Source organism: Solanum pennellii, chromosome 11, assembly GCF_001406875.1.
Source record: "Solanum pennellii chromosome 11, SPENNV200".
Taxonomy (NCBI): Eukaryota; Viridiplantae; Streptophyta; class Magnoliopsida; order Solanales; family Solanaceae; genus Solanum; species Solanum pennellii.
In genome coordinates this window covers 44,652,148-44,674,553 of record NC_028647.1, presented here as the reverse complement: position 1 = coordinate 44,674,553, position 22,406 = coordinate 44,652,148, and the positions used below count along the sequence as shown (strand labels likewise).

The 22,406-nt window shown below is 36.5% G+C and overlaps 1 protein-coding gene across 1 annotated transcript in view; it reads right to left on the bottom strand.

The window, feature by feature from the left end:
* LOC107004594 (SCY1-like protein 2) overlaps positions 1 to 22,406 on the bottom strand; it is a 34,461-nt gene that overhangs the window by 6,955 nt on the left and 5,100 nt on the right. Inside the window, exons 2-9 of the mRNA XM_015202855.2 lie at positions 21,567 to 21,671; positions 16,409 to 16,516; positions 11,022 to 11,204; positions 9,759 to 9,885; positions 8,023 to 8,084; positions 7,816 to 7,902; positions 7,582 to 7,668; positions 5,684 to 5,797 (exon numbers count right to left, since the gene is read on the bottom strand). Of these exons, the coding sequence (XP_015058341.1) occupies positions 5,684 to 5,797; positions 7,582 to 7,668; positions 7,816 to 7,902; positions 8,023 to 8,084; positions 9,759 to 9,885; positions 11,022 to 11,204; positions 16,409 to 16,516; positions 21,567 to 21,671 (873 nt within the window). The remainder of the gene's footprint in view (positions 1 to 5,683; positions 5,798 to 7,581; positions 7,669 to 7,815; positions 7,903 to 8,022; positions 8,085 to 9,758; positions 9,886 to 11,021; positions 11,205 to 16,408; positions 16,517 to 21,566; positions 21,672 to 22,406) is intronic.

Below are 22,406 nucleotides of genomic sequence, written 5' to 3'. Positions count from 1 at the left end.
ATATGTGATAGTGGAAACAAAATTGACAGGAGCAGATACACAATTGATCAAACAATTGTGGTTCAACCAATGGCTGGGAGAACTACACTTAGAGGCTGTGGGGAGAAGTGGGGGTATAGTAGTTTTATGGGACAGGAGAATGTGGAAAGGTGAATTGGTGGAGGCTTCTGGGCAAGTAATCACATGTAGATTTGAAGGCATTAATACGAACTTAAGTTGGCTCCTTAGTTCAATTTATGCTGATTGTAACGAAGTCAACAGAAGGGAGTTGTGGAGGGATCCAATCAATCTAAAGAACACATGCACAGGTCCTTGGCTGTTTTGTGGGGATTTCAATGTGACCAGATATCCCACGGAAAGATCAACCGGCCAGAGATTAACAGGAGCTATGTCTGACTTCACAGATTGGATAAATGAAATGGAGCTAATTGACCCCCTTTATTTGGAGGATTGTACACGTGGAGAAGGGGTGAAAATCATTCGACTGCTTCTAGATTAAATAGATTTCTTCACTCTCATCATTGGGATGACTCTTTCTCACAAATTAGACAAAGTCTTCTACCGAAACTAGAGTCTGATCACAATCCAGTGATGCTAACTTGCGGGAGCTAAACTTGAAGAAATCTTATTTCAAGTTTGAACAATGGTGGATGCAAGTAGAAGGTTTCAGGGAGAAGGTAAACGATTGGTGGTGTTCCTTCTCAGTAAATGGGACCCCTTCTTTTATCTTAGCTTCCAAATTGAAGTTATTGAAAGGGAAGTTGAAACAATGGGGTTATGAGAACAAAGTCAACTGGAAACAAAAGAAGGAAGAGATACTCAATCTCTTTGCTTGTCTGGAAAAGATACAAGAGCAGAGAATATTGACTGATGATGAACTCCTTCAAAAATTCATCTATTTAAGGAATTTGATGAAGCTTCCAGGAATGAGGAGATAGCTTGGAGACAGGTCAAGAATTCAATGGCTCAAACATGGAGACAAGAACACCAAGTACTTCCATAGGATGGCCACAGCACACAAAAGAATAAACTTAATTGAAAAATTGGAAGTAAATGGCAGAGAGTTGACTGATACTGATGAGATAAAAACAGAGGTTACCAATTTCTATCAGAAACTATACAGAGAAACTGAGAATTGGAGGCCTGGTCTTAACTTACAAGGCATTGAAAGACTCAGTTTGGAGGAGAAGGACTGGTTACAAAGACAGTTCGAGGAAGAAGAAGTGGTAGAAGGAATCAAATTGTGCCCAAGCGACAAAGCCCCTGGCCCGGACGCGTTTCCCATGAGCTTCTATCAAAACTTTTGGGAGATGCTCAAGGTAGATATCATGAATACTGTCAGACAATTTCATGATCAGCAGGTCTTTGAGAAGAGCTTGAATGCCACCTTTGTGGATCTTATCCCAAAGAAGACAGGCAATTGGGCTTAGGGACTTCAGACCCATAAGTTTGATAGGCGGGGTATACAAAATTATAGCGAAGCAGCTAGCTGAGAGGTTGAAGAAAGTAATCAGCAAACTGGTAAACAAACATCAAATGGCATTCACAAAAGGCAGACAGATCATGGATGCTGCCCTTATTGCTCGCGAATGTGTAGATACTAGACTCAAAGGGGCTGACTCTGGAGTTATGTGCAAGCTAGACATTGAGAAGGCATATGATCATGTTAACTGGGAGTTTTTGCTCAATATGTTAAAACAAATGGGGTTTGGTGAGAGATGGTTGAGATGGATTGAGGTCTGTATAAAAACTGTTAGGTTCTCCATTCTGATAAATGGAGAACCTACTGGTTTTTTTCCCTCAGAAAGAGGTCTTAGACAGGGAGACCCTTTGTCCCCTTTCCTTTTCATCATAGCCATGGAAGGATTCAATAGTATGATAAGGGTGGCTACTCAAAACTCACTGTTGCAAGGATTCAAAGTAGGCAATCTCTCAGGGGTGGATATGCAAATTTGTCATTTGCTTTATGCTGACGACACTGTCATATTTTGTGAAGCTAAGGAGGAACAAATGAGAATTGTCAGAATGATATTGGTAGTCTTTGAGGCGGTCTCAGGCTTGGCAGTCAACTGGAGGAAGAGTTGTATATATCCCATCAAAGAGGTTACACAGATCCAGGCCTTAGCAAACATTTTAGGGTGCAGAATTGAAAAACTTCCAACTGTTTACCTAGGTATGCCACTTGGAAACAACCATAAAGAGCTAGTGATATGGGATGGGATAATTGAAAAAACTGAGAAGAAGCTGGCAAACTGGAAATCTCAATATCTATCCTTCGGTGGAAGAACCATTCTGATAAACTCTGTACTAGACTCTTTACCTACCTATGTGATGTCCCTATTCCCTAGTGCCGGCCAAAGTGGAAGAAAGACTTGATAAATTAAGGAGGGATTTTCTTTGGTCGGGAATCAAGGAAGGTAAAAGAATACATCTTGTCAAATGGCAAACTGCTTTGCTGAGTAGAAGCTCAGGGGGGTTAGGGATCAGAAACTTGGGGCTACAAAACAAGTGTGTTAGCAAAATGGTTGTGGAGGTTCAGAAGAGAGGATCAAGCACTTTGGAAGGAAGTTGTCAGTAAAAGTATGGCCAGAAGTTGTCTAAGTATCAAGATTATGAAAAAGCAGAATCAAAGCCTGACGATGAAATGGTTGTGGAAATTTGCTACTGAAGAAGGAATGTTCTGGAAAGAAGCTTGCAAAGTATGGTATGGAAGATAATTGGATGACTAAGAATGTCATAACACCCTATGGATGTTCAGTCTGGAGAGCTATTAGGAATCTTTGGCCAAAGATGCAGGTCAGAACTAAGGTGAGGATAGGAAATGGACAGAAAACCTCTTTTTGGCATGACAAGTGGGCAGGGCTTTTAACAATGAATTAACAACATCCGGAGCTATACACTATAAGCCAGCAACAAGAAGCCACAGTTGCCGTGATGTGGACTGGACAAGGATGGAATCTATATCTAAGGACATATCTGAATGATTGGGAGATTGGGAGGATAACAGAATTCTATAACACAGTAGCACGTTACAACAATCTGACTGACTAAGTGGACAGACTAGAATGCAACAGAAACAGTAAGGGAACTTTTTCAATCAAATCTGCATATAGGGAGCTAAATGTAGAAGTGGTGAAGGAAAGAGATTGGCCTTGGAAGATGATATGGAAACCAAAAAATTCCCTACAAAGTTAGCTATTTCATCTGGCTTCTGGCCAAAGAAGCAGTGTTAACTCATGATAACCTGAACAAAAGGGGTCACCAACCAACTGCTGCCTGTTTTTTATGTGGGGAACAAGCTGAGACAATCAACCATCTTTTTTTGCACTGCAAATGGACAGATCAACTTTGGAGGATGTTCATCAGTTGGAAAGGGATTAGTTGGGTGAAATTTGGAAGCATTGCAGACGTCCTAAGATGCTGGAATATGGATGGTAATGTGAGCAAGAAGGAAGAAAAATGGAAGATCGTCCCAGCATGTATTTGGTGGTCAATTTGGATTGAGAAGAACAAAAGGTGCTTTGAGGGGACTCAACAAAATTCAGAATCTTAAAATGAATAGTTTAGGCCTTTATTATTTCTGGTGTGAGCAAAAACTACTAGCTCAAACAGAAGATATTTGTGATGTTTTCAACTTTTTGTAAGGCACAGAATTCAATTACAAGTTGTGAGTTGTAATACTTTTGAAGGTGTACTACACTATGGTTGTAGTATACCTGTGGATATATAGAAGTAAAGTTACCATTATCAAAAAAAATAAAAATTACTACTTATACATAAATATTAAATCTTGAACACCCTTGAGCGAAATTTGTAGCTTCATCACACTAGTATGTTGGACTGTATACGGACATATCTCATGTCTTTGCTTCCAATCCCTACAAACATTGTGAAGCAGCTAAGTAAAACCAGATCTGACTTCTCATGAGAAGAAGGGAGTGTTAACAGGAAATACCATTCAGTAAAATAGACGATAGTCATTCATCATAAAAAGATTGGAGGTGTGGGAGTTTGAAATCAGAAACTGCGACAAAAAAGAGTTTGCAACATAGATGGCATTAGAGGTTCGACCTGAAAAAGAAAATTGTAGAAAAAGGTAGAAACTGTTAAATATGGACTGGAATCTCCCTAGTGTACTAAATGGAACCAAACAAGAAATTGTTGGGATGAATTTAATCCTCATACAAGTCTGGAAATTGGAGATGGAAGAAAGGTCAGATCAATGGGTGGATAAATGGCTGGAAAATACGCATTTAAATGATAGGCATAATTTGTCCATCTACAGAAAATGAAGAAAACTCAGCAATTTGGGACTAAGAACGAAAGCAGCTTAGTACAAAGTTCAATTAGCAGTGAAGATTCCCATATTCAGTTCCTATTATGAACTGCCCGACAAGATAATTCATGGAAATGAAACTGGCCCTGTAAGTATGATTCTGAAACAAGAAAGTTGCTTGATTTGGATGGATTCCCACAAATGATTCTCGCCTAACTCAAGATAATTTGCAAAAGAGAGGGATTAATCTCTGGTAAATGTAGCATGTGGAAACAGACAACAGAATCAGTCAGTCACCTTTTCATTTATTGCAATTGGCAGATGTGGCACATGTTTCTAAATTTCTGTGGAGTTCATTGGGTGATGCAAAGAAATTTGTAGAAGCTGTCCAATTGCTGGCTGGGACAGGAGGCTAATATGAAGTTCAGACAACTATGGAGGTCTATTCCATTGGATAGATCATGGATTACCTGGGAGGAAAGGATAGTAGGATTATTTTTTTTTATGACCATGGTGTGAGCCAGCTTTCGCTCCACGACTAACAATAGGTGCCAGGTAACTCTGTCAGCTAGGACAGTTGGGAAGAATCACCTAGTGTTTTTTGTCTTCACTGAGTTTTGAACCTGAGACCACAAGATTCTCAACCACTTCATTGACCACTAGGCCACTCCCTTGGGTGCAAGGATAGTAGGATTTTCAAGGGGACGAAAGATCACATTTCCCATACTAAGTTTAGATGCAGATCGAATTCATACTGCTGGAGTTGTAGAAACGTCGCAGCTGAGTTTGCAGAGATTTTAATCCTGCTGAATTCCTTACAGGCTCAGAAAGAGTAGAGGATCAGACATCTTTGTATTGATCATCACTGTCTTGGTACTCTTTGACTTAATAAAACATTTCTTTTATCAAAAATTGAAAAACAAGCACCAAGGAGATAAGGATTCAAGAAACACACTAGTAGGAATAGAAACTAAAAATGCCTTCTGCTGCCTAGCATCAAACGCACTTAATGGGTTGAATCTGAATGATTACGATTCAGACCTCCATTAAGTGCAAACAAATGAGACCTAAGTAAAGCTATTGGCACTGTCAGCAGTGAAAACCTATAGTATTTGGCAGTCTTCATAGATAAGCTTGGTTTTCTTTTCCTTGCTATTTCTACATTTTTTCCCTCCCTCTTGTAAGGTTTTTAGGAGGAATTGCTATTACAAGTTTGAATATATATGTACTGCGATCATTTTAGATGACCTGGATTGTTGAATATATGTGCTGCAATTGTTAAAAATGACCAGGTAAATATGGTTTTCAGTACTACCGTGAAATACAAATGTTACAGTTTCAAAAAAAAAAATGACCAGGTAAAAAAATTTAGAGAACAACCAAAAGGCAGCAGCAACTTTATCTTACCTTGTTGATAATAAGCTCTGCATGCTTAACAAGTAACAATAATGTTTCACCTGCTGCGCTGTTTAAAACAGGAACAAGAGCTGGCAGGGTCGATATCCCAAAATCACTTTTATCCTGCAGTGGCCACTCTATTAGTCATACTGCACAAAATTAATAGATAATAGATGTGCAGAAGAAGTAAATCAGTTAATCATAAGGGCACAGCCTGTAAAGATGAGTCATTGTAATTCAATCAGAAAAATTAGGATTAATCTTTGTACTAAATATACAAATTAATTTTAAAAATTCAGTAACAGAAAGGTGAAGAATACAAGACAAACAAAATGACATGAATATGCAAGAGTACATTTATAATGTGGAACATTTTTCTGACTACAACATTATTACAAGGAGAAAACACAATGCAAGCTAAACCAAACATTGTGCCCAGCATGACTGCTCACTGTTGTGTCTCCCTTTTCATAGTTCATACTTGATTTTATTATGCTTCACTTGAGCCGAGAGTCTATGGAAACAGCCTCTCTACCTTCGCAATGTAGGGGCAAGTCTGTGAACACACCACCCTTCCCAAACCCCACTTGTGGGATTACACTTGGTATGTTGTTGTTGTTGTTGTAAACATAAGATTGAGCTATGCCACATGATTATGCAATGGAACATGTATAATGTGAAACATCTTCTGGAGTACAAAATTATTACAGGGACAAAACACAGTGCAAGCTAAAACACATCAGGATATTAGATTCAGATGTATAGAACAAGATTGAGCTATACAGACATATAAACAAAGATGTGAGTTATTACTTGACAGAGCGACGTAAATTAGTAAAGCTAACGTGTACAGAAAATATCTAAGACCTGCAATGCTCTATGAATGGCAGTCAGGTAGATTAGATTAGCTCAGTGGGGCACCCAAGGGTGTGACCTAATGGCCAATGAAGTGGTTGAGAGTCGTGAGGTCTCAGGCTTGAATCCCTGCACTGATAAGAATTTGACTTCACAAGAAATTGAATAAAAGGCTGCTAAACTAGCCTATCTCTTGCGTGTACCAATTGACACAAACAAGGAAGCTATAAGTAATGCACCTATGGAACTCATGGAGAGTTCGATCCTAGCGCAGCGGAAACAAAAACACTAGGTGATTCCCATCTGACATAGCCTTGGTCGATACCTGTTGCTGGTGAGAAGTGGCAGGTATCCTGTGGAATTAGTAGAGGTGCATGAAAGTTGGCCGAAACCACGGTCATCAAAAAAGGATTAGCTCAGTGGGTGGGTGAGTTAAAATTATTTTGTATAATTAATTCAATCAGTCAGTTAGTTAGCTCAGTTCATGCATTCTTTCATTTTCCAGAATTTAGGCAGGAAAAGTTGGTTTGAATTTTGTGCTTAAGTTTATATATTATATTGTTGCCTTTCTCAAGAAAAAGTCAGTTTTGATTTTCTCAAGATATCCTCTCGGATTAATCTACATTTAGATAATTGGGTGTTCTTCAATTGTTTAAAATTATACACAATGTTCCTTAACAAACACTCCATGATAAATTGTTCTAGTCATTGATAACATACATAACATGCTTCTTTCCAAAACAGTTTATAGTTACAATTTTCTGCTTCACGGCCTAAATAGTCATTCTAAGTCACTAAATAGGTCCAGTTATTAACTAGTGAGAATCCATAGTAATGTTTACTTCAAGAGTGAGACTACCCCACCCTATTAAATGACTCTAAATCTCATTCAGCTGGCGAATAACATGATTGAACGAATGATACTATGCAGCAACATATTCAAACATACACTCAAAATGTAACAACAATTGGTGGAGTTCTGCTTTGGATTAAAAACTAGTCAAGAGTAACAGTTATACAAACATCAGATTAACATGCTGACCAGAAAATACCTGAGATTCTGCAATGGTCAGAACCATGGGAAGAATCATGGGTTGCATTACCACGTTCCGGAGCTCTGCACAAAGTGGAGGAAGAACCTGCATCATAATACAAAAGTAATAATTCTCCGCTCATTCAGAATTGCAAAAGCAACTAACAGCAGTATTTGAGCAACAGAAGACCTCATTATAGAATATTGACTTAGCAAATCAAAGATGACTTATAAACGGGGATAACCTTCCAACCTTATAACGCAGTACACGGGAGTCAAAATCTTTCCACATGTCAGATAATGCCTTTAAAAACTCAGATTTCTGCATGTTATCTCTTTCCTACAAAATGAAAAATGTCCTCAATACTCCAAGCTTTAGACAATTTGCAACACTGTACCCTTGCCAAACATAAAGAATATATTTCGGCAAGCATGCTCAAGCTAAAATATGGAACCATACAAGCATGTGATCCAGGAAGCGAAGAGCACGCAACCTAGTGTCGTCACGGAAAAAAGATGAACCTGTAAGGAAAAGAAACAATTTTCGATGAAATTTAAATTCTTGATGCATAAGCTTGATTTCAAATAAGTTGAATTAATATCTATAAGAACAGGATATGTAAACTGCACTTCTCAATCACATTTTCCACCTGAGGTCAATTATTCTTGCCATTCATTAAAAAAAAAGAATAATCAATTATTCTTATCATTATGATTAGACGAAGCAGAATACACTCTCGGTTAAACAAGAAAGTACAAAGTTCCACCGTATTCACCTCCACTAAACACATTGCCCAACAATGGCTTAAAATTAAGCTTATTACTTGATCCAAAAATAATGATCAGTATATTTCACATTCTCACTTGCAGGTCATGTCCTAACACGTAATTATTCTTTGTTATTGTTCCAACACTTTATTATTCTTTTCTTTCTGTTTTTCTTGGTAATTTGGAAATGCCATATCTTCAATCTATACCAACGCCACTTTCTCAATTATATGATCAGATTATTGAAACTGAGATATTCTGGTTTAAGGCCTTGGCAACATGGGCAAAGAGAGATTGAATTTCACTTGGTATGAACCAAGGAATATGCCACAATAAAATTTAACGACTTAGGACCTAACTTGTGTAGACTCATCATTTTTGTTGCCGCACCTGTGTCGACATGAAACCAGTGCGGGTGCAGGTTTGGAATTTGGTCAAACCCACATCAGATACTTTGAGGAGAGTCCATGGACAAATTTTGGGGGAAATTGAGATTTTGATAAAAGATAAAATAGATTTAAGACATGAGGAATGGCATACCTTAACTCTTTTTTTAGCTTTTCCTCTTGGTCAATATTTGTTGCTTCGTGTTTCATGCCAAACGGAGAGAAACTAAGAATTCAAGCGGTTGTGTTCTGACTTTTGGTATATGGTAGCAATCATTTGTAAGGAGAGTTGGTGGAAGGCCTTGAATAACTTTCTTTATCTTTTTTGAGGGAACAAGAAAGTTTGAAAGAAGTGGGGGTCTTGGGAAAGACTACCTAGAAGTTCTTTCAAAAATGAGAATATCTTTATAGCTCAATTTTTATAATTTTTAATTTTTTAGCAGAATCCAGAACCCATATCCATATCAGGATCGTACTCCCAAATCTTAAAACTTAGATTTTGCCAAAACTGACCCTTGGATTCGCATCCGCGTCGGATAACCGCACCTGAGTCCAATCAACTTAGTTTAGGACCCCCTCTAATTCCGTGGTATTTATGTATTGTCACACGATTCAGATTGATCATTAAAAGTTTAGAGATAAACAACCCCCTTGATGATGCAAGCTTTTTTACAATATTCCAATATTTTACGGTATCATCCCACCTGGTGGGATTATAGCGGATATGTTGTTGGTATTGATGATGAGTAAAATGTAGATGTGAAATGGATGAAGAGTAATCATGATGATATTGCACTCCATGACATGCTTCCAAATGTTGTCTGCAGTCCAAGCGGAACATAATAGAAAACAACGATACTAATGTAACAAATAAAACTATTTTCTAAATTATCAAGGCTCTGTGCTGTGGGGTTCCTGAAATATATTTTTCACTCTTTCTTCTTCTTCCTTAAAAATAGAATAAACTACCAGAAAGATAAAGAAGATTGGTTGATATAAATGCATAAACCTCACGAGACATTAAGGCAATGGCAACACTTACTTGTAAAACCCATGGCAGTTGGTCTCAAAGCCTCATTTGCAGAAAGCATATTGTGCAAGTCCGGAACTAGTTCTTGTGGAATCGAAGAGAAAGCCTCGCTGGATAAGTAATTCAAATTATTCATATACTGCAAGAAAGTTGTACAAGGACCACTATTATCAAAAGAAACCCTTAAACAAGAGCAACAATAATTCCAAAGTAATATTTCATCAATATTCATCTAACATATCTCAAAGAGAATACATCAGCAATGCAACAAGGTACTACTATATTTAACTTTCATAACTCTCAAATATCTTCAGTTTTAGAGGAAAAGATGTCTCACTCAGGAAAAATTATCTTGGTTGAGTTAAAAGTTTGCTAGTTTTGGTTGAGACGATTCCATTTGATCACAGAAACTAAGGTTCATGAGTAACTCAACACCAAAGAGCACACCGCATTTTCTCCCCTACAAGAACATATAAGTTCATTTGCAGCTTAAGACATACATAAAGGAATACCCCAACTCCCTTTGGCCTAGATCACTAAGTCAATTTATCCTCAACTATCACATATTTTGAGAAAGAAAATTGCAGGATAATTTTAGAGATGTACCTAGTAGCTACACATAAAGTTTTAGAATGAGAAAAGAGTAATATTTGAACTTTTGAGTAATTCCCATTTGGGTTTAGGAGTGGGAATCCACAGTTCCACACTAGATTTGGTCAAACCAAACTTGGGTGCTTTGACAGTTTGACTACACATATGGTAGTATATATATTCACATACTAGAATATTTTCTATTGTACAAGATACTAGAACATTTTCTACTATACAATATTAAATGCTTACAAAGAATTTAATCGTACTGGTGATAACAAATCCGAGGTCTAGATCTGCACCCATGTGGGTCCTCACACCCATATATGAGCAACATAACCTTAGGGCAGATACATAGCATGGATTAAATCAAGACCTTCAAAACTTGCACACGCAGACAGTTCAATAAAGAGAGAGATAATGAGTAGGTGCCCAACTTGTTGGTGGCTTTAAGCCATGAGGTAGTCACACCCAACTTTAAGCTTATTTTGTACTTTTTTAGCCAAAAAGTAAGTGCTTAAAGCACTTTTTATCTTTCCCAAAAACCACAAAAATTAAAAAAGAGCTTAAAAACACTTAAAACGAGTCAATCCAAACAACCTCAAAATCTAGTATGAATAGCAATGCTAACAGGATGTGTGTATTGCCAGTAATTAAGTTAAAAACAACTACATTTGCAAGTACCATTTTCACATTGCTGTGGCAGTCCAATAGAGGCTTCCGAGCAATCAAGTGGTAGGCAAGGCATCCAAAACTGAAAATATCAGAGGAGCACCCCACAGAAGATGTCTTACTTCGAACCAGCTCCGGTGCAGTGTAGTCTAGTGATGGCTGAAGTGGTATAATAGAATCTTCAACATCATATTCCTGACAATCCATCAGATAATAAAGCTATTTTTAGTAACTATCACCTCCAGACCAAAATATCTGATAGATAAACTTGTTTAAATGCAGAAATTTTACATGTAATGAATAATACAAGGCATCGCCAGCTTGATAAGCATATTCTTTAATCACATTAAACTAAGACTTAAGTTAGGAAAGGAGGGAAGGGTGACGAAAATTCTGGCATACTAAGAGCACCTAAAAAGGTTGCTTTCATTTCATGGTGTGTGGTACCAGACACTACTAACAGAAGATGATTTGAGAAAGAAGGGGAAAGTTGGTGGAGTCGGTGTTGCTTGCGTTAAGGGAGGTGACAGAAGGTTATTGATCATATCTCATTACATTGCAGATTCACAACACAGTTATAATAGCTTTTTTTCAGAAGGTATTGTTTATATTAAAGTAGCACTTAGTAGTACGTAGGTATGTAAGTATGTAGAACCAATAAGGAGTCTATAAAATATAAATCATACTGCTTCACACCCCCAAAAAAAAGAAGGGAGCTACGTCTGAGTTAAACTTGAGATGGAAGTCTTCTTTCCTTTCTCGAATCATGTAAATAGCATGATTCCTCAGCTGAAGCATTTTTTAAACACTGAAAGAGTGGTATTAGAATATACCTGAGAAGGAATAAAATATAAATCATACTTCCATCGTCGTTAACATATTCTTCTAGACTTCTACACAAAAAATGAAAACAACACGAAACATTTCATTTTGATCCTCTTTTATAGGTTAAAAATACAATTTATTTGATCTTTTTTATGGAGCTTTGCTTGTCTTCAGAACATCTTGAGTTCCTTCCAGTTGTAATAGATATTTTATTCTACAACTTAGCTATAGAGGCCTTCCAACGCATCCAAGTAATTGGTATCTCATTGAAAGATAGAAAGTAAAGATTTGTATTCTCCTGGGTTAAGATGAGGAAAGCAGCAAAGACAATCACCTGTTGGAGTATAAAAGAACAGAGGCAGTATGGAACACCATGCCGTTATGTATTCTTTGGATTATTTGGAACATAAGAAGCTTATGTCATGCACATTATGTATCAGAAAAATTATGTTTCTTAATATTCTTTTGGTGCGAATAAGAAATACCAGTGTGCACACGTGATGGGAATATTTTGATAGAATATGGTAGTTGAGACACTCAATCATTTAATAAATAGCTTTGACACCATTATGGTGTAAACTCAATGAAATGTCTTGACTTATCAAAACCATATATGTTCTGTTTATAAACAATAACGTTAAAAGGGAACAAAGAACATCAGTGTGCGAAGTGAAAACAATTGATATCAGAAAAGACAGAGAGAAACCGCAGTTGCAGAACTCCAGAATATGTGAAAAAAATCATTTCATATTGTATTTTGATAAACCCCATTCATGTATTTGCAGAGTCCAAAAAAACTTGTCCTACTTAGGAAAACACCAAATAACAGGATGCCACATCAGAGGCATCCCTCTGTCTCATACACACTTTAACGAGTGAAGCCATAATGACTTGGAACTTTTAACTTAACTGGCCATTTCAGTATTTTCATACTACATAAATAATAGCAAGAATTTTCTTTATGGGTCCAGTACATTTGACCGATATGCAATTTCATACCCACTGTTTCTGTTTGAGCCACTTTCGTCCTCAACAACATACCCAGTGTAGTCTGGGGAGGGTAAGATGTACGCAGACCTTATTAAATGGTTCTCAGATTTCAGTGGCCCAATCAAACTTCTTTTTTGTGTTTAAGATATATTTATTTCTATAAAGCAGCACAAAGACCGCTGATATACAGAAGCTTAATACAGAAAACATGCTAAGCCAGTAAAGTATTTAGGATGTGTTTGGAAAGAAAATAGGTGAAGAAGTTTTTGGCCAAAAACCTTTTACTCAATGGGAAGAAGACCGTATTTACAACAAAAGTAAAATAATAGAAATGAAAAAGTCAGAGAGAAAGCAACGAAAGAAAGGACTTAAAAGGAGATGTATCATGTAATTTACAATTAAAAATAGAAAAGAGTGCAAAGAGAATTTTAAAATAAAAGCTATGCACGAAAAGTGAGGCAGTACTTGCAAGGGTCAAATAGGAGTATTCATGATTCAGTTTGGATCTTTCTTTGATTATAACCAAAACAAAACCAATTTAGTCAATAAAACCAAATAAAATAAAATAAAATAAACATCATTGGATTGGTTCTTGGCAATTCGGTTCGGTTTTCCAGTTTATAACTAGCTAATGAAAAATTTACAATAGTAAAATAACAGAGACATGAGACAATTATTTCAAATGAACAATTCAGAATCTTTCAATTATTTTACAACAATATATCAAAGGTTTAAAATGTTAAGTTGCATAATTGTAAAGGTTCCTCCACTTCACATGCCTAACATCCACAAAAATAATATAAAACTTTAAAACAAAATTATCAACAACAGAAATCAAAGAGGGCGACTTATTGAAGAGATATCTTCACGAAGAAAATTAAAAACTGGCATATCTGGCAATATACCAGACCACATATATAAAATTGACGTAGATTGTTGGGTTTGGGCATATTAAATGGGATTTTAAAGTGATCACTGCACGTGAAATAAGTAGACTAAAACCAAATTAATGACTGAAATGTATAAAATATAAATGATAATTTTTTAAAAACTAATATCATATATTCAAATAATTATAAAATTTTATGTATATAGTTATCGGTTTTGGTTTGGTTATTTTCTCGATTTTTTTACTAGAACCAAAATCAAACCAATTATTATCAGATTTTTAAATCAAAGACCAAACTAAACAAACTAAATGACGGGTTTTTTTATCGATTTGGTTTGGTTTTCATCGAACTGTGAACACGCCTAAGGTCAGACCTACTCCGTCCCACCCACCACACGCATCTCTTATTTCCAGGACTATTACCACACCTCTCGCAACACAACGGCCTTGTTTCCAACCCTTCCTCCTAGCAACATTCTTCACCAATAGCCACAAGTTGTAAAAACTTCTTCCTTCCTAACCTTCGAAATAAGTCCCCCCCCCCCCGGACCTTTGTTCCCAAGCCAGCCTATTGTAAACCCTTCCCCCTTCTACCTCAACTATCATTGTTACACTGCCTGACTTCCTCGACCAACTGATTACTCCTAGACAGCCTAGTTTTCAAACACTTCCACCTTTTCCCTTTCCAACTATCAACACCTCTGCCTCCCTCTCAATCAAAGTATGGCCCTTCCCTCTAGATCTAATCATAACCTACTCCCTTTTCAATAGAACAAGCTGAAATCTGCTATAGAATCCATCACCTGCTACAAATAAAGAGCTTTTCATAATCTGGTGGCAGCATACAACAAGGTAACCTCTTTCCTTCTCAGTAGAACGAGTTGAGTCTGCTATAAATTCAGCACGCTGCTGCATATAAGGAGCTTTTCTGTAAAGCACGCATGCAATGGGGCTGGCCTGATCAATTGAAGCAACACTTTCTTCATATTTGGAAGAAGTAGTGTTTACACATGACTATGACCATCACCAAATTAGAGCATATGAGATATATGTCCTCCAAATATGATAGATTTGATTACCACCAACACCGAGACCCATTAAAGCACTACTTTTATATCTCAAGCATAAAATGGAAACAATAGGGACCAAATTGCAGCTTCAGTCAAAGATTAAGAAACAACATTATTATCAAAAAATATAAAACATGGAGCTTCTAGTACAGTCCTACACCAGCATTACGGGCCTGTTTGGACATGATTCAACTCAGTGATTTCAAATCATGTTGATTTGAAGTTGCAATTTTGTTTGGACATGCAATTTGGATTTATTGAGTTATATTTCTCATAAACACAAAAGCCCCACAATTTGTGAAAATTAATAAAACTTACCCAACTCATATACGATTTTGCCAAATGAGCAAACCATAGTTCATAAACAAGGTATCATAATAATTAATATCCTAAAACGCTGCACTCATAAATTGCATATCTCCATGTTACTTTTATAATTAAATACTTCTGAGTACATGTTATACAAACGTTCAAATACACATAATTTTACAACAATCCACTAGTCAACAATAGTAGTAACTAGTTATTCTTTAATATAATTATTCACATGGTACAAACAATCTTCACGTCAAGCATATTTTGAAAAAAATTTAAAATAATGCGCTTTTTTATACAAAATATGAATTTATGGGTAAGTTTTACATTTTTAAAAAATTGAAATAACAATTTGAAATCCTACTTTTTGAAGAATCTAATTTAAAATTTGAAGTTGAATTTTTGTGCAAAATTCATAAACAAACACTAATTTCAAATTCAAATCATAACATGAAATTGGGGTCCCAAATCCTATGGTCAAACGCCTAGTAAGCTTTAAGTTGCTGCATTTCAAACCATATTTGTTTCCTTTATAACAAGGTAAAAATAGAAATTTCCATATCACCTTGATCAAAGCACAACAATATAGTGGCCCATACGTACTATGATGAGAGACAGATAACATGCCATGATGTTTGAACATCTTCCACTCATATTTGAGGTCTAGGCTTTACAATGTACTTAGAAAAGAATAAATCAGCACTTGACAAACATATCAGAACTGGAAAGAAAATGAACTACGTACTAACCCACCCCACCCCACCCCCCACCCCACATTCACATTTAACTTCAAAATCCCCAGCATTATTTTCTGAACACCACGAGCATCATAGTCAGTTCATAGAGAATTCCATAAACAATCTCTTACGAGCAGTTAACAGTATAGATAGTATCATCACCGTGTTCACAGCTGCACTGATGGTAAGTTTTGCAATACAGAGGAATTTTAAAATGTGAACTAAGAAAAGCGTGTTCTCCAAAAGTAAGTTCAACAACATACCCAACGCAACCCTCACCAAGTGGGGTATGGAGAGGGTAGAGTGCATGTAGACCTTACCTCTGCCTTGGAGGTAGAGAGGCTGCTTTCGATAGACCCTCGGCTCAAGGTAAATAACATTTCAGAGCAGTATTAAAAAGGAAATAACGGAAATGATGAACCCATGGAAAAATACAAGCCATGTCAATAATTAAGTCTTATTTGACTTGATGAAGCATAGTAAGTTCAAGTCAAATAAAACATGAACTCCCAAATCCTAGAATCACTTTTTGAGAATGGCAACATTTAAAGCTCCAAGAAAGCATTTACTCACAGAATAATGGAAAGCCTGAATGTTGGATAAATCAGCTGCTTGATCCACTGATATGGTAAAACCAAAACCACCAAGTTTCCAAGCTCCATTTGAAGTGATGAGAATAGTCTGCAAAAGTAATTAGCTATGGAAAATCAATTTTCAGTTTCACATCCCAACACAAGGTATAAATTCCAACCTGTTCTCCTCAAAAAGAAAAAAAAAATTATAACACAAGGAGCAATGAGCTGTCATTTTCCAGGTGTAGACAGACATGACCGTGACATCCAAACAATACCAATCTAAAATTTGTGCCAAGAAACTTCCTGCCCTTGCTATTGGAAGATTACAAAGCATATCAAGGCCTCATTTGTTTGCACTTAAAGAAGATCTGAATTTGTTTACATTAAGATTTAAGAACTTATTTGGTCTGAATAGGTCTTGATCATTAAAATCTTAAACAAAATCTTAATATCATTAAGAGATATTTTTGAGTGGATAAGTTTCACCACCACTGTGTCCACAATTACCAGGCGCCACCACTAACCACTTTTATCATCACAATCACCACCACCATTATCGACGTCAATCATCAAGCAACTCTGTCTTCACAATCACCACCACTGTCAACCACCAACTTCAGTCACTACCACCTGCATTCTTCCACCTCCATTATTATAATTATATCCACAATCTCCACCACCGTCTTCACCTTCGCCACCACCATCACCTCCACCATGACTATCAGCCACTACCAACACTTCAACCGATTCCTACTACAATCACCTCCACCATCAACCAGCACCACTGCCAACACATTGTCAACCACCACATATACTTAAGCCACCAACCACTAACAATAACCAACTTCACCATCATAGGCACCACCACCACTACCAACCGTCACCATCATACCAGTCACTACATCACCAACCACCACTACCACCACAAAACATATCCACCATTACTAGCAAACATAAATGTTTCATTTTTTTTTTAAATCAAATAATGATATTTTTTTGTTAAAATTTATATTTTTTAATATTTAACTACTTTGTTGTCCAATTTTATTATGTTTACAAGTAATAAATTATGCGCATTCAAATGTTGAAAAACAAACAATCTTAATCATTAGGTGTTCATATCTAGAGACAACATCTTGATCACTTCGATATTCATTCACATTCAAATGTCTTAATCTTAAGGAAAACAAATGAGGCATAAGGACACTTCCTATCAAAATGGGTTGATTCAAGGTTTAGTAATGGCTAGAAGTTGTAGGGGTAGTACGAGAGTGACAACTTCAGTATGTTGATGACACCCTTATTTTTGTGATGCAAAAGAAGACCAATTGAGGTACTTACGGGTGATTCTAGTAGTGTTTGAACTTTGAATAAATATCTAGTCTACGCCTTAATTAGAAGAAAAGTCTTCTATTTCCTATTAACAAAGTCCAAAAGATGGAACACTTGGGGGAATTTAGGTGGAAAAGTTGGTGTTTATCCAACTATATATCTATGATTGCATTTGGGAGCTAAATCTACTTCCAAGGGAATTTGGGATAGTTTCATTGAAAAATGTGAGAAGAAATTGGCCTGATGGAAGACACACTAGTTATCTCTGATCGGTAGATTGACACAAATTAACTTAGGTTTAGATGCTCTTCCTACATACATGATGTCTTTGTTCTCGATTGCGTTAGGGGTCATCAAAGAGTTGTACAGTATCAGGAGAAATTTTTGTGGCAGGGTAACAAAGAAAAGGGAGGCTACCATTTAGTCACATGGAAAGCTCTTACTTCTGGAAAGAAATATAGGGGGCTAGGATACAGGAACCTGAACATTCACAACAAAGTACTGAAAATGAAATGGCTCTAGAGGCTTTCAAATGAAAGTTAAACTTTTGTCGGGTAAAGTCATAAATGCAAAATATGAGGAAAACAAATGGATGACTAAAGAAGTTACTACACCATATGGGGTTAGCTTATGGAGGTCTATTAGGGCATTTGGAGTGAACTAAAGAGCAATACAAAGATTAAAGTCCGTGACGGTAACAAAACTAGCTTATGGGAGGACAACTGGCATAAAATAGAAATCAGAAAAAGCAATATCCAGAGATTCTCAATCTAGTTATTCACCGAGGACACTAGCAGAAATGTGGACACCTCAAGGATGGGATCTTATATTTAGAAGACAACTCAATGAGAGACAAATGGATGGGGTAACAAAATTTTACAGCATTCCTGAACAATTCAATGAGTTCCAGGCAGGGGAAGATTTATTGAGGTGGCAAGGTAGCAACAGTGGTCTTTTCAAAGTGAACGCAGATGAACCAGTCTAATCAGCAGATCGATAATTGGTCTTGGAAGCATATTAGGAGAACTAATATCCCACACAAAGTAGCTCATTTTGTGTGGATTTTGGCAAAGGAAATTGTCTTCACTCAGGACAATTTAATGAGAAGAAAGAACACAATGTGCTCCAGATGCTTTCTGTCTGGAGTTAAAGCAGAGACAGTTAACCATCCATTCCTACATTGCAGGGTGACAGAACAAATATGGAGAACTTTCATTATGCCTGGGAAGATCATAGAAGCTCTACAGAGTTGGGAAGCAGCAGTAACACTGGCAAAGAACAGGAATAGAAGGGGAATGGTCCCTGCTTGCATCTGATGGACAATTTGGAACGAAGAAAAGAAATTCAAGATGCTTTGAGGGTACAGAGAATTGTCTGTAAATAAGCAAATTGAATTGTCTCATGCTCTTGTATTTTTGATGTAAACAGATGTATTCAAATGATACTAAGTCTATTATTGATGTCCTAGATTCAATATAAAGGTAGATAAGTTTAGTGCCCTGAGTACATGCATAATATGGTTTCAGTACAACTAATGTATTGTTTTGCTATATATATCTATTATTATACAATAGTTACCAGTTTCAAAAAGCAAGACTTCTCACAACAACAAGAAAAAGAGTCATCTCATTTGACAAACTTGCAGTTATATATGCAAGAAGCCATTCTTCCCCCAAGGACGATTAAATAACGGATTAGATTATTATACTGCTCTAGAAGACCCTTCATCTCATTTTGTGTTACAGTGTTTGACTGCATAGAAAGTTTAAAAAAGAAATAAGGATTTGTGGTCTAAAACAAGTCATAAACATTTGTGTAACACAAATTATCTCATTAAGGGTAAAAAGAAAAGTTTAAAGTTTCAATTATTTTCTAAATATAAAAAGGTCACTTTTGGAGCAGACCAAAAAAAGAAAGTGTATCACATAAAATGAAACTGGCGGAATAGAAGAATGGTACTAGCATAACATTTAAGCTAATCCTCCACATAACTCTGCAAGAAATCCCAATACGACTCCATTAGCCTCTAAAATATCTTAAATGGCCAACCTCACAGTCATCAGCACCATTGTTTATTTCTCAAAAAAGCAAAACAAAATCTACCATTACCCTTAACCCTTGTGCTAGTAAAACAATTTACTTCTTGAAACATAAATTTCCCTTCTTTGAATGCACAAAGCAACCTCTCTTTATTTTCTATTTGTTATAACAGTGGTGTTTGGGCTAGCTGGCATCCTTGACTATTCCATCAGGCACCTACTATCTCCCACTAGCGCAAATATCGGGTCACTGCCTACCAAGGCTAGCAAATGGAAAAATATCAGTGTTTTTTGTGTCTACTAGAATTTGAACCTCGTCTCCAAAATTTATACCCAACTCATTGACCACTAAGGACATACCTTGGTGCAACACAAGCTCTGTCTGGCTGTTCTTTTAATCAAGGTAACATTTTATAGATGATAAAGCTCAGAACCAAAAAATTACTGTCTTGAGAATTTTACAGACGAGTACAGGAATATCTTTTTTTTTAGACAAAAACTTATAATTCTCCAATTAATTCTTCCAAATCCCCCACTTCCCCGGCCAGATCCTGTCTGACTCTCTTTTTAAAAACGGGAAGTGGAAAAAGGTGACAAGGGCCCCTACCGCTTTAAGTGAGAAATGAAAAGCTTTGTAGCACTCATTTCATCGAAATGAAGCAATTTTTAAAATACATGAACGTAAATCTAGCACAAATAAATAGAATAACCAAATAAACAAGAACTCAACAGAAATAAATATATATAAGTAAATCTTTCAATTTAAAAACTTAAAAGTAGGAAGTCAAATATATGTCTGTTGATATATGTATATAACCAAGTCTTTCAGATTATAAGCTGACTTCAAATAAAATAAAACTAACAGAATTGAAAAAACAAAAACAGAGAATTTAACAAAACAAAAATAGTTTTGGAACAAAGAGCGACGGGAACAAGAAACCCTAGAAGCTAGGGCGAACAAAATTGAACAGCGAGAAGGAGGAGCCAGAAACATAGGTGCCAGCAGAAAAGAGAAGGAAGAAGGAGAAAGAAAACAAATTTCTCCTACCAGTGATTATGGAGGCAGATGAAATCTCCTTTCGCAGCAAACTAATCAAAAAGTTCCTTTTCTTAAGAGAGAAAAAATATGCCCCTACTTACTTTTTTCTCCTAAGAAACGACTTTTTTAAAAACACATATGAAGCAATCACTTCATCTGCTTCACACATCTGTCCAAGAAGCGACCGCTTCATTGAAGTCATGTCGCCTCACACCCAGAAGCGCTACCTGCTAAGCCTCACCTCGCCTCGCTTACTGCTTTCACAACACTGCTTCCAGGTAATCTTTAGCTACATGACCTACCATAGCATTTTACTAACATAATATAACCTTGCCGTACTTCTTTTCCAAACAAAGAAGCCACACTTAATCACTAGAAACATGATTGAAAATAATACCTTAACAATTAGATATGATAACATAGTGTTAAGAAGAAAAGGGACAAAGAGGAGAACAGTTAACACTCCACAGTAGGGACAATACGAAATGAGTTGTGAATACACGTTCTAGAAAGAGCTTCTTTCCTCCTCTTCTAGTGCACCGAACAACAAAGGAAACACTTCACTACCGATATAGGATATATTTGGCAACAGTATCTCACGACCTCGGTCATCTCTATATTTGTACTTTAAATGTATATTCAGTTGAGAAATAGAAGGTTTCATATCAATAATAAGCATGATAGCAATGCATAACCCACACCGAGGTAATGACATAAATAGTTAGAAAATGAGACAAAAAAAATACCTCAGGTGATATAGACCGATGAACTAGACGAGCATTGCTATGGAGGAAATCCAACGTTTCTGCAATTTGGAGCAAACCATGTTTAACCTCAAGCAACCCCATTTCCTGCATGAAGCAAGATGGCATCAGGAAAGGGCCCATTATGACCAAGTGCTAAATCACAATTTACAAGACACAAGGTGATAATTTGTATCTTTTATCACACAAACGTACTGAATTCGGTGTTCCTTAAAATTTAAATTTGCAAGTAAAACTCAAGTATGTACACTCACACAATCCTCACAAATGGCGTGAATTTAGGAAGGAGATGAAATGATTAATACAGTCACCTATCGGAAGCTTTGGCTTCTAAACATAAGGAGTTGCTACAAGACTCCATCTACTCAATCACCAATTACTTGTTTTATCACCCTTTCCAGATAGTTCAGAAATATTTGGTTTTACATATAGCGGAGTTATTGGGAGTCGCAAAAAAAAAATTGATGCGGTGAGAGCCTAAAAATGCAGGCTCCAGATCCATTTTGTGAGATTACACTAGATATGTTGTTGTGAGAACCTAAAACATGGTTTATTATTTTGTATACCACCAGTATGTTAGAGAACTTCTAACAACTAGTTTTTTCATATCTTTGAGAGTTGACAATCCCTTACTACTCTCTCTTTTGATAATCAAATGAAATTTTATTAGCAAAAGGTGATCCCAGAACGAAAGATTGGCAAGGAAAGTTTTACAAATTTATAATTCTTGAGAAACCCTATCCTCATCAATATACACAGGATTGATATGTGTACTTCACAAATAAGGAAAAAAAAAAAAGGGGGGGGGGGGGGGGGGGGGGG